The following is a 12,316-nucleotide window of genomic DNA, read 5'->3' on the forward strand; positions in this document are numbered from 1 at the left end:
AGGGGATGCCTTTCTCTGAGGTAGCTCCTTAGAGGGTGAACTAGTGGCCCATTTCTTTTCTTCTGGGCAAAAAAGAGTAGATTTTCTCTTGGTGGTATGCGGCGAATGAGGGTTGGCTGATGATCGTGCTGATGGCGATCGCCACGTAGGAGAGGCATCGGGGCCAGGGTTTGAGGTTGACCAGAGAGAGCTCTCCATTAGTAAAAGTTTTAGCCTCTGGAGTTAGCCTTCAATTTGAAGCAGTGGGTACACTTTTGTGAGACGTGTCCCCCACAAAACAGCGTATGCACCGTGAGTGACTATCGCTCACGGGGATGGCCTCATGACAGAAGAGGCACCTCTGGAACCTGGAGGATCTGGGCATAACCCTGATAAGGGAGAACTTCCCAATTGGGAAGGGTGTAGAAAAGGAAACCTATGATAAGCTAAAGAGTAACAGGGAGGGAAGAGCAAAGAAATTTTTTTTTCCAGGAGAAAGAAAAAGTAAAGAAAATGGCTAATATCTACAAAGTTATAATGGAAACACTACTATTACTAAAGGCTATGGTTGTATGAAGGTCTCTGCTCAGGATTCTATCCCAGACGAAAGGCGGTTGAGAAGGAACTGAGGGTAGTTGGACCGCACAGTACTATATAGACGCCATTCACGGTACGAGACAGAGAGGACTGTATGTGCAGCCCAACAAGCAGTGATACTGAAAATCTTCAATCCCAGGCACAGGAGCGCTACCGCACTTACAGCGTCCATAGGGATGCTACTCAAAGAAGAGCTCAAGAGCTAAATGAGACCCTGTAAAGGTTCTATCAGTTTGAGTTTTCTACCTTGCTTCTGAGGAGAGAATATTGCTTCAACCAGTGGTCACCAGATTGCTTCTCAATGCCAAAGCTGCATCCTCCCCTGTGTCCAGAACTGCACTGTGAAATATGTACCTTTTTTCTGCAAAATGCTGAAAGCATGAGTGAGAAAAGTAAGTAGCAGCGGTTCTTTATGCATGCCAGTAACACTGATATCCAGTCAGGTGATGCTTATGAGGATAGCGCTCTTCTATCACAGTACTGTAGCTCTTGTTAGCAGCATTGTCTCTGCTATCTTTTCTTGGACTGTGAAAAGTTGTTCTTTTTATGAAATTTATCAGAGACATGGAGCCTTCAGGCAGAGGCGTAGCGAACGCCCTCCGTACCCTCCGACCGGAGGGGGCCCCACAAGGAAGGGGGCCCCTAAAAGTGGCAAAATAAATACCGCATTCCAGTTTCTGCATTGTAAGGGGCCCCGCCCGGACATATGTTCGGAGGGGGCCACCGTTCGGAGGGGGCCACATTCTTTGTTGCTACGGCCCTGCCTTCAGGAACCTGAAAAGAGTTGTTAAGACTGGTTCTATGTTAGAGATTACTATTGCGCTGTCTGATCCTAATGAAGACTCAGAAATATTGAGATATTGCTTCTCCTAAAGGAGAGATAAGGGAAGTAATAAAGGCTTCTGCTGGATGAACGTTTCCTCTTCAGGCAAATATTTTGGCAATAGCTGCACTGCACACCTAAATGTGAAAGACCTTTGGTATTTAAGACATGGGATGACAGTAAACAGGAGAAGACTGGCAAACACAGCATTCAGACTTCCAAAAAGTTAAACTGGCGTCTATGTTTCCAGGAAAAGCCTACATCTTTCAGACAATCTGTATTAAGTGACACAAAAACATTAGTTAGCTTTTAAAAGAAAATAGAGTCACATTTTATACTAAGGTTCCATTTATAAGCAGTTTTATAGAATAAATAAATGATCAATCAATTGTCAGAGGCTCCAACAAATCAAGAGGTTGCTTATAGCTGTGATTTATATCTATTAACACCTTGAAGAGCTGTGCTTATAACCATCTCTAACACATACTACATAGATCTACCAGTTTAACTCGAGCTGCTTGAAAAATGGGTGGTGTCACTCCCATACAGAATTTTGCTGAAAATGAAAGAATTGTTTTCATCTACATTTTAGATGGAAAATTTATTTCTGCTGAAAAACTGGAAACAAAATATTTCAATTTGGAAATGCTGCCATGGTGTCTAATGGGAGCATTCTCCTCTCTAGGCTGGGGCTCCCTGGTTGTTCAGCATTCCCATGATGCATTATGGTTCCCCTCCCGAAGAGCAGTGGCAGTGCACAATGGGAGATGTAGTCCAGCCAGCCCAGGGAGGAGAATGGGAAGATGATGTATCATGGCAACATTTCCAAATAAAAGCACTTCAGTTTTTAGCTGAATTTTTTTTTGGGGGGGGAGGGGGGAGGGGGGGGAGGGGAGTAAACAGAAAGCAGACACTTTTCACACAAAAATCTGTTTGGTGAAACCCCCAATTTTTCCTCAAAAAACAACTGCAATATACATTTTGAGACCAGCAATACCAATATTTTCTATTAATCATCTCAAGATAAAGTGTGACCACAACAGTTTTAATAAAAATATTATCTTGGCAAGAATTAATCTGCTCTATGTAAAGGTCTCAAGTTGCAATATAGCACAACTGACACTTACATTTCCATAACAATCCTCATCATCTTCAGACATAGCGGGTAAATATGCTGTGAGCTTTGGGGGTGTCTGATGATGCAGATTCTCCCATGTAATGGATTCAAAGAATGGATGAGCCTTAAGAGGTCCATACCCTCCCATTTCTTCACAGCCTAATCTCTTTGTAGCATCCAGAACCTGGATAAGTTAAAATTAAGTTTGTACTTCTTTAAAATAATGGCAAGCAGTTTCAAAACAAATTTTAACTTTATAACAGCACAATGGCAATCCCTTCTGGGTTTTAACCTGCACATTAACATGCAGAATCCTGTGACTATTAGTCTGTCCAGCTTTAACAAATATGCACTGACTAAAAAGGTAAATATTTTCTGCAGATTCATTTCACTCTTGCTCCTAATCCTCATTGATAAGACAGCACTTTTTTAATCCTCACACTATAAACATCTTACCATAATTCTATAGTAGGTATACTTACAATGGTGTGCGATATGGATTATGTTCTTTGAAATGCAATGCAAATTAACTTGAATTTTATCAATAATGAAGCTATTTCTGTCTAATAGCTATAGAGAGATGTTTTCAGACAAATAATTTATCTCTTGGCAAGTTGTATGATGCATTAAGAGTATAAAGAGTCTGTAAATTTGTGCTGTAAGTCTGAAGTGTTGTTTTGTGTGATTATCTAGAATAATTTGTTTCAACTTGACTAATAGACGTGTTCCCCATACACATCTTCGTCACAATTCAGATGAAAGTAAATTTATAATGCTGTTTAATAACCGATGCTTACTTACAAGATGACAATTTTCTCCCTATATGGGCAAGAACTTTAAAGGTTTCTTGTTAGTTTAAAGAGGGTTTGAGAGTTTATAGTAGTTTGGATACAAATGTAGGAAAACTTCATACATTCAGCACATTATGCAGTTCCTATGTAATTTATTCATCTGGCAACAATATAACGAATATTTACCAAAAGTTTTTCCACAAGGTCTTTTGCCTTGGGGAAGAATTTTTCTGGGAAGTCATATTCCAACTTAATTATCTTCTGAAATATAAGATATTCATTGCTGCAAGAAAACAAATATAATATTTAGTCATCAGATGTTACCTAGGATACTTTTATCCTGGCATTACACAAGCCAAACAAATAGTATATAGAATTTTTTAAAAAAATCAATCCATTATTTTTCAAATGTTAAGGCCCAGATTCCGGCCAGCCCCTGTGAGGATGCTCACAGACGACCAGAGGGAGAGCACAAGAAGCTTTCTCACCTTTACAGCCCTGAACAAGGGATAGACAAAATTCATAAAGGGAGAATAATTCCCTACTTTTTGTACCCATTTGGGTACTAGATGCCTGAATGGGGGGCAGGAATGCTGAAGTGAGCACAACTGACTCAGTATAGAGATGGGAGTGTGCTATATCCTCTTCATGGATGTGGTAGCCACCATGGTGATGTGAACTGCATGGGAGCCCCTGGAGAATTTTGACTAGCCCCTGGGGACTCCTGGTTGCAGCAAGAGCACAATCTAGCCCTAAATTATTAAAGTAGTAGATATATTGAACAATGGTTGAAAACTGCCATTTAGTGAAAACTGAAATAAAAAACAAAACTATAATTTACATGTAAGATATAATCTGAAGTCTCTTACCCAGCTCTAAATGGTGGCAATCCGGCTACAAGCTGGTATATTATACATCCAAGAGCCCAGAGGTCAGAACTTTAAAGAAAGGGGGAAAAGAGAGAAAAAACAACAACAACATACTAATTACTGTCCTCATACAGTAAGCCTGTATAATTTAAGTTAGACGGCGTTTCTTATTCTCAACTTCTACCAGTCAGGATATCAGTAACACATACAGCCAATGGAAGTGTCTTGAATTCAGCACGATCCACACACTCTTCTTACTACATTATTTGGCAAGAAAAGACAGCTAGCAAAGCTGGCTATAAAGAAAAGTTGTATCTATACTCTGACAAAGTAATATAGTTATGACAAAGGAAAACAGTAACCACTTCAAAGTACAGACGCTCACTGGGTTATGCAACACCCAACTTACGCAAATTCGCACTTACGGAAAAAGTTCCATAAGCCAGAAATAGGATTTTCGAGTTGCGGACATTTTTGCGTAACGTACGTGTCAGGGTTCCCTCCCCACTCTGAACTCTGGGGTACCGATGTGGGGACCCGCATGAAAGACCCCCTATGCTTATTTCTACTAGCTTAGGTTAAAAGCTCCCCCAAGGCACAAATTCTTCCTTGTCCTTGGATGGTATCGCTGCCATCACCAAGTGAGTTAGACAAAGATTCAGGATAAGGACCACTTGGAGTTCCTGTTTCCCCAAAATATCCCCCCAAGCCCCTTCACCTCCTTTCCTGGGGAGGCTTGAGAATACTATACCAACCAAATAGGTAAACAAGGTGAGCACAGACCAGACCCTTGGGTTTTTAGGACACTAAAAACCAATCAGGTTCTTAAAAGCAGAACTTTATTATAAAGAAAAAAAAAGTAAAAGAAGCACCTCTGTAAAATCAGGATGGAAGGTAATTTTACAGGGTAATAAGATTTAAAACACAGAGGATTCCCCTGTAAGCAAAACTTCAAAGTTATAAAACACAGGAATAAACCTCTCTCTTAGCATAGGGAAAATTCACAAGCTAAAACAAAAGATAAGCTAACGCATTTCCTTGCTATTACTTACAATTTTTGTAATCTTGGATGCTTATTTCAGGTAGGGTTTTAGGAGATGGTTTTTCCTGCCCTGGTCTCTGTCCCGGAGAGAACAATGAAACACACACAAAAAACCTCCCCCCACAGATTTGAAAGGATCTTCTTCCCTTATTGGTCCTTTTGGTCAGGTGCCAACCAGGTAATTTGAGCTTCTTAACCCCTTACAGGTAAAGGACGGATTTTATGCTACCCTTAGCTGTATGTTTATGACAGTACGGGTATACGTTTCCGACTTGCGTAACGCGAATTTTGTGTAAGGCTTTCCGGAACGGAACGACTGCATAAGTCGGGGGGGGGGGGCCGTCTGTACATAACCCAAGTATACATCTGAGCTTGCTTGTTCCTAAAACACTGCCAGCCAGCATACCTGACAGATCAACCAAAGGAACAGGAAAACAACTACTGTTGCAATCTAAGGCACTGATTTGGATACAGCTGTGTATGCTCCTCAAGAACTACTTCCCTCTTCCCCAGGTCTTTAGACAAAACTCCTACAATCACAAAACAAATCTTTCATTGAAGACTTTCATTTATGTCCAAAAGGCTAATGAGACTAAACAGCATTTGAGGCACTTTTTAGGAGAATCACTGTGTAGCAAGATCTTTTTGATATGCTGGCTTGAAAAGCTGCTTATTAATCACCTTACCGCAACATATATTGCACCTACTTTGGTGAAAGACTTAGCATTAACTTTTCTTTTTCAGGATAGGGCTCTCTCTCTAAAGAACCTACCAACTCAGAAAATACAAGCTCCTTGTAAAGACAGAGTGGATAATGTCACTTCTAAAAGGAGATGGCTAACCGGCTAAAAAGTCCTTCACTAGCCAAACTCTCTAAAGCAGTGAATACAAAAGGTATAATATTTAGCTACATTATTTTAAAGCTGTGATATATACCTATTTCTAATCACTAATTTTCTGTTGTGGTGAGGGAATAGCCAGATACTACAGCCTGAAACTGACTATGCAGGGAGGACAGAGACCAAGCTGCATGGGATTCCTATGTGAAAAAGATCTCAGTTTCATCCTTGAGAGACACAAAGCTAACTCCTGGACTACAGAAGAGCTCATGTGGAGCTCAGTGAAAACACACGTGGATTCAAGGACCAGACCAGTGGACTAAATAACTTCATTGCAAGGGGGTCATGACTCTCCTCCCAACTACCTATAGAAAATGTAACACATTCTGTTGAATTTACAACAGAAGTTGCTCATGTTGGAGCTGACTTATGTTCAAAATGGACTGAGAAAGGGTGGTGGGTATTTGGATGCAAGACCATGTCTAAAACTTTTTGGTTTATTACTGTATTTCCAGGACGTATATCCTTTTCACCATCAACTTTTCTTATGACAAATCCTCAGTCCTGTAGTAAGTCACTGTCTGTAGAACCCAGAACTCATGAGCAATCCAGTAAGCCAGTGCTCACACATGGAGCAACATTTGCCAATAAGGAAATGTATTTCGATTTAAAATAACCAAGAGATGCTAAAGCAACATTTTTTAAAAGTATAAGACATTTTAAATACTATTTTTTCCTCTTTGAAAATATTTAAGCTAAGTCCATAAAATTCTTTACAAACACAGAGACTACTTACCTTTTACAAGCAGATTTTTCTGTCAATAATTCCGGAGAAACGTATTGCGCTGTCCCTACAAATGAGTTTGCCCGTGCTGGGAGAAAAGGGAAAGAGATAAGTAAACCCTTAATTAGATAAACCAAAATTTTATCTATTGAACAGTACATAACACTATAGAACCCACTAAAATTCTGTGTCTACGGTAAGTACTTTTTTTTGGATAGGCAATTACAAAATTTCCCCCCTCCACTTTTATTCTTGGTAGAGGACAGGCAAATAGGCATTTTGACTCGGCTAGTACATTTTAACAGTTTTGCCAGACCGCTACAGGATATTACAGTTCAAATATGTTGGAGTTATCGCATCTCTTAAAAAGGAGCTCATTCAGCTTGTGTTGTTACTTTGTGTTTCCTGCCTCTTCCCAGTGCCTGGCACTTCATAAGCCACACTCCTGGTGCCCAGTATAGTATAAACCACACCTGCTGGGCTCCTCTGATGTTGCAAGCTTGTGCGGCAACTAATCCATTGCTTCACTTGTAGCACATGCATCACTCACCAGAAAACAAACCCGCTGGATGAACGGCAACACTGTCTGGCATCACTGGAGGGCATATACTGTGGTGGCATCAGGCCACCAAGATTTGTATTGAGGAAGAGAAAGTGCTACTGGGAGCAAGGAACCCCATTCCATTTACATTTAGCAACTCTGACAGTAATTGGAGAATCTTGGCCCTGAACACACAAGACTTGGGAATTACTCCTTTCTGCCCCTCCTCTCTCAGAGGAGTCCTAAACAAGCCATGAGCATACATTTAAATAGTTACTCAAAATTCTTCCTCAGGGCAGTGCCTTGTTATGGTTAGTACTATATTCTGTGCTCCTTTACCTAAATGAAGGCTGTATATTGCATGAAAAGACACATGATGGCTTTATGTTCACCTCATGCTATTCTTATTTTTCAGTCTATTGAAGAGCAAGGAAAATCAGCAAGTTGTTACAATGCACAGCAGTTTCAAGGCAACCTTTAAGATGGTTATTTATTAAAAACTTTTATCCAAGCCTTTTTGTTGATAAATTGTATAGTCAATTTCCTGACCACATTTTAGTTCATTATGAAATATATTCAAGAGACCAAATAACTAATGTCAGTCCGTTTTTTTGCTATGACACAATAAAAATATAATACAGTAAAAAAGTTCTATATGATACCAGTCTCCAGGAAGCAGTCTTATTCAGTGTTGTTACATTCACTTTAAATAGAAGGTGTGTTCCCAAAGTTACGCCCCTAACGCCATCTTTGTATACCCTACTTATTTACAAGTACAAGGTATTATGTACAGCATCACAAACTACATTTAACCAATCAGCTTTCTACCTTGTTTTTCTGGTAGTATGGTGTACCTCTCATCTTTCTGTTCTAAACACCTGCATCTGAAACACCAAGAGTGTGAAGGCACTTCCTAGGTTTGTACTAGCATACAACAAGTCTATATCTTATCCTCTTCCTTTGGGACATTCCAGTACTGGTCTGTGAGAGTAACTCTCTACCTGCTATGGTAAAAACAAAAAATCATAGCAAAGTTGTCAGCATCAGGACAAACAAGATATGAGGTACACCATACTACCAGAAAAACAAGGCAGAAAGCGGATTGGTTAAATGTAGTTTGTGACGATATACACGATACAGATAGGGTATAAAAAGTATAGAGTTATATAGGTATCTATATATACATATGCGTGGGTATACACACACACGCGCGCTAGCCACCATATATTGGTCAACATTTCCTTGTCTGAAATGTTTAAAAAACACACTACAATACATCACACAGATCCTGCCATTGCATGGAAGATTGTTTCTAAAAAAACTATTACAAATTAAATCCCCAAATGGTGGACATTTCCCAGTATGTTATCTGAGTATCACAGTAGTCATCAGCAAAAGCCAGCATAATGCTAATTATATAGTTTTAAAAGATACCAAAACAAGACTTCAGGAAGTTTAATACCCTGTGTTTTCAGTAATAATCTACCATCATTAATTGCACCAAAATACCTGCCTCTCTCTCACATTTTAATTTAAGTCACTGCCATGGGAGACGAATCCTAGCACATATAATCAGAAAAAACAAGAGGTTTTTCTGGATAGTCAGAAGGATACACTGTTTTCTGAAGAAAAGAAAAACACAGAAGAAATAATTAAGCTCCCTTTCCTACATTTTAAACTGGAGAGAAAATTGGCTTTATTCAAAACAAACTACCAGTTCTAAATTCACATTGTATGAGCTGATCCACCTAAGCAGAAGTTTAGAGTCAGAATTGTTTTATGACAACCAATAAAACTATATCTAGACTATAGTATAATCACATGCAGTGTTCAAAGTTGATGACAGTTTAACTTAAATTCAAGAGATTTACATTTCAGGGAACTACTTTTTGTTGAGAAGTTCACTGGGATACAGGATCAGAGATATGAACAATTGCATACCTTGTCTACTATCTGCAGATAATACTTTTGCTGTTCCAAAGTCTGTTATTTGAATGTGCATCTCTTCATTTAGCAAAATGTTCTCTGGCTTAAGGTCCCTGAAAAAGGTGGAGTCTCAAATTTAAAATTAAACACGTGAAAACCAGATATCACATTTCAATTCTGAAGCTAACAATAGCCTTAAAAATGAATTCTGCAGGTCATAGCACTGTATATACAAACCTTTGTACATATCATTAATCCATCAAGAAACCACAGGAAATCTGTAAATACTATTGTGGTAATTTTTATTTGACCTGGGGGAAATCAACATTCAGAGTGGGGACGGCAGATTTCATAAAGCCCACTAATTTTTCCAATCCTTCTAAAAGTTAAAAGGAGTTAATCACAAAATGGAGGGCAGCATGCATCTCACTTGTTCAACAAAATCCACCAAAAAGAGTAGGACAATTGTAAACCTTACATTTAAAGAACATATGACAGACTGATAGTGTAAATGTCATGTCCGTATTACCACATTTAACTATAATACAAAACATCACTAAGTCTGAAATATCAAGGGCCCAAGAATGATCATCCCACAAAACTGCATGAATGGGACAGATGAAAACTATACTAAGGCCATAATTGTGCAAAGACTTATGCACATGCTTAACTTTACACATTGACATGGTCTTGTTTTTTATCACAACTGGAGGCCTGCAGAAGTCAACCAACCAACCAACACCTAGCTGCAGCAGGATGCTGTAGTGAAACTAACTAAGTGGTTCTACTTAACAGTGAATATGAAAAATAGCATTGTAGAGTTTCACATTTCTTGTGTCATTGTTGTATCAAAATTTCCCCAGTTTACAAGTGTGCTTTTGTTTTTTTGTTTTTGTTTATTAAAAAAAAAAAACAACCACCACCTTTCTTCCAAGTGCTAGCCCTGAAAACTCAGACAGATCTGAAAGTCAAGCTGGGGTCTTTCTGGCTTGTGCTTCATCAGTAAAAACTTTGCAAGTCCAATGCTGCTTTCAGTAACCCTTGTGCGACACGATTTCCCTCAGATCATGCCAGTTATGTCTGTGCAACAAAATGATTTTTAATGGCAGATTTCAACCAAGAGCAGAATTTGAAGTCTCTTGATTTGCTCAGGTGGCAATGCAGCTGGATAATTCTGTTAACGATGCGTAAACCAGAAGGTCCTCCAGTTCCTTCTCCCACAGCCATTTCAACTCTGCAGAGCTGACAGCAATGAAAACTGATTGAATACACACAGGAAACAGAGCTGCTGAAAAGTAAGGTTACTTATGTTACAGTAAATCAAGTTCTTTGAGATGTCTTTGTCCATACAGATCCCACTGTTGGTGTGTGCCTCTCCATGCATGCAAGTCCAGAATCTTTTAGCCAGCAGTGGCCACTGCCCTGCACACCCTAATGCCTGTCTTTTCCCCACTCACAAGAGCAAAAAGGGTGGAGTAGCCCCAACTACCACTCAGTTCCTTCATTAATATTGATATCTAGGAGGATGACTGTTAGTGGGGAAGGATGGCGGTTCATGGGATCCATATGGACAAAAGCATCTTGAAGAAGTTACTCACCTTATGCAATAACGATGGTCTTCAAGATGTGTCCCCCTATGGATGCTCCACCATAGGTGTGTGTGCGTCCCTGCACTGCTGATCGGAGAACTTCAGTAGCAGTGTCCATTAGTCCCGAACATGCACTGTCTCTCCTTGTGCTGTGCCACGAGGCTTGTCAGCATGCGCGGGCTAACCCCCGTTAGTTCCTTCTCTACCGCAGAGTTATAGACAAGAATTCCAAAGTAGAGGAGAGGACGGTGAGTTGTGGAGCACCTATAGGGGCATGCATCTCGAAGAACCAACGTTACTGCATGTAAGAGGGCTCCCTTTGCTCCTGCCTCTGCTCTGTTCCAAAAACCACTCAGATCTTCTGGCTCAGCAATCACCAGTGCAGTTTATTTACAGGGTGCAATTCCCACCACCTTCTCAACACATACAGCTTAGGGGTTTCAGTCTGAAGGACTTTCCAGCCTCTGCAGCCAGGAGAGAAGAGCTACCACTCTCCTTCCACTCTCTGGCTTCCCCCTTTCTGTCTGCCCCTTGGCTTCCTTCCTCTGAGGCTTTTATGGAGCCCTGGGCTAATTAGGTTGGCAGCCGTTTCCCCTTTGTCAATCAGGTTCAGGTTTCTCTAGCCAGCTCCAATTTACCTCCCTTAATTGGAGCTCCAATTTACCTGCCCAGCACCCTGTCACACTGCACAAGGTGAGTAACTTCCTCTTCTGCGTCGAGTAGTGTCTCTATGGGTGCTCTACTGTTAGTGACTCCCAAGCAGCATCCCTCCTGAAGGGCTGGGACTTTGAAGCAGGTCAATTACAGAGGACAGTATGGTGGAGCTGAAGATGGCACTGGAGGTGGAATCCCCAGTAACTGCATAGCGTTCTGCGAAGAAGTGTGGACTGATGCCCATGTTGCCACTCTACAGATCTCAGAGATAGAGACATTCTTGAAGAAGGTGATGAAAGAAGAGATTGACTTGCTGGAGTGTGTATGAATAGTCTGGAGGGGTCATGCTGCGAACTTGGTAACACTGTCTGATGCAATTTGAGACTCACTTGGAGAGCCTTTGGGCTGATATTGCGGAGACCGCAGATCTTTCTGCAATGGAGAGGAAAAGCCTAAGGGACTTCCTGAAGGCCTATGTCCTATCCAAGTAGAAGGCCAGGGTTCTCCTGACATCTAGAGCATGTAATATAGCCTCCCTCTTGTCTTGGTGAGGCTTGAGGTAGAAGATTGGAAGGTGAATTAATTGATCCATGTGAAACAGAGAGGTTACCTTTGGGATGAATTTTGGATGTGGCCTGAGTGTAACCATGTCCAGAAAAAACACTGTGCAGGGGGGGTTGAGCCATCAGAGCTGCTCTCTGTCCTATTCTCTTGGCTGAGGTAATCACCATCAGGAAGGCCACTTTCACTGACAGGTGCATCAAC

General features: G+C 40.6%; 1 protein-coding gene across 5 annotated transcripts in view; it reads right to left on the bottom strand.

Annotated features, from left to right (window-relative positions):
• The window catches only part of PDPK1 (3-phosphoinositide dependent protein kinase 1), a 143,435-nt gene that overhangs the window by 71,462 nt on the left and 59,657 nt on the right, over nt 1-12,316 (bottom strand). For 4 of the 5 annotated variants that reach the window (XM_065412559.1, XM_065412555.1, XM_065412556.1 and 1 more), the window contains 5 exons: nt 9,324-9,421; nt 6,854-6,929; nt 4,177-4,245; nt 3,494-3,590; nt 2,527-2,700 (listed from right to left, as the gene is read on the bottom strand). In XM_065412559.1, coding sequence (XP_065268631.1) covers nt 2,527-2,700; nt 3,494-3,590; nt 4,177-4,245; nt 6,854-6,929; nt 9,324-9,421 — 514 coding nt within the window. The remainder of the gene's footprint in view (nt 1-2,526; nt 2,701-3,493; nt 3,591-4,176; nt 4,246-6,853; nt 6,930-9,323; nt 9,422-12,316) is intronic. The other variant, XM_065412557.1, reaches the window with a different exon arrangement.

Source organism: Emys orbicularis, chromosome 10, assembly GCF_028017835.1.
Source record: "Emys orbicularis isolate rEmyOrb1 chromosome 10, rEmyOrb1.hap1, whole genome shotgun sequence".
Taxonomy (NCBI): domain Eukaryota; kingdom Metazoa; phylum Chordata; order Testudines; family Emydidae; genus Emys; species Emys orbicularis.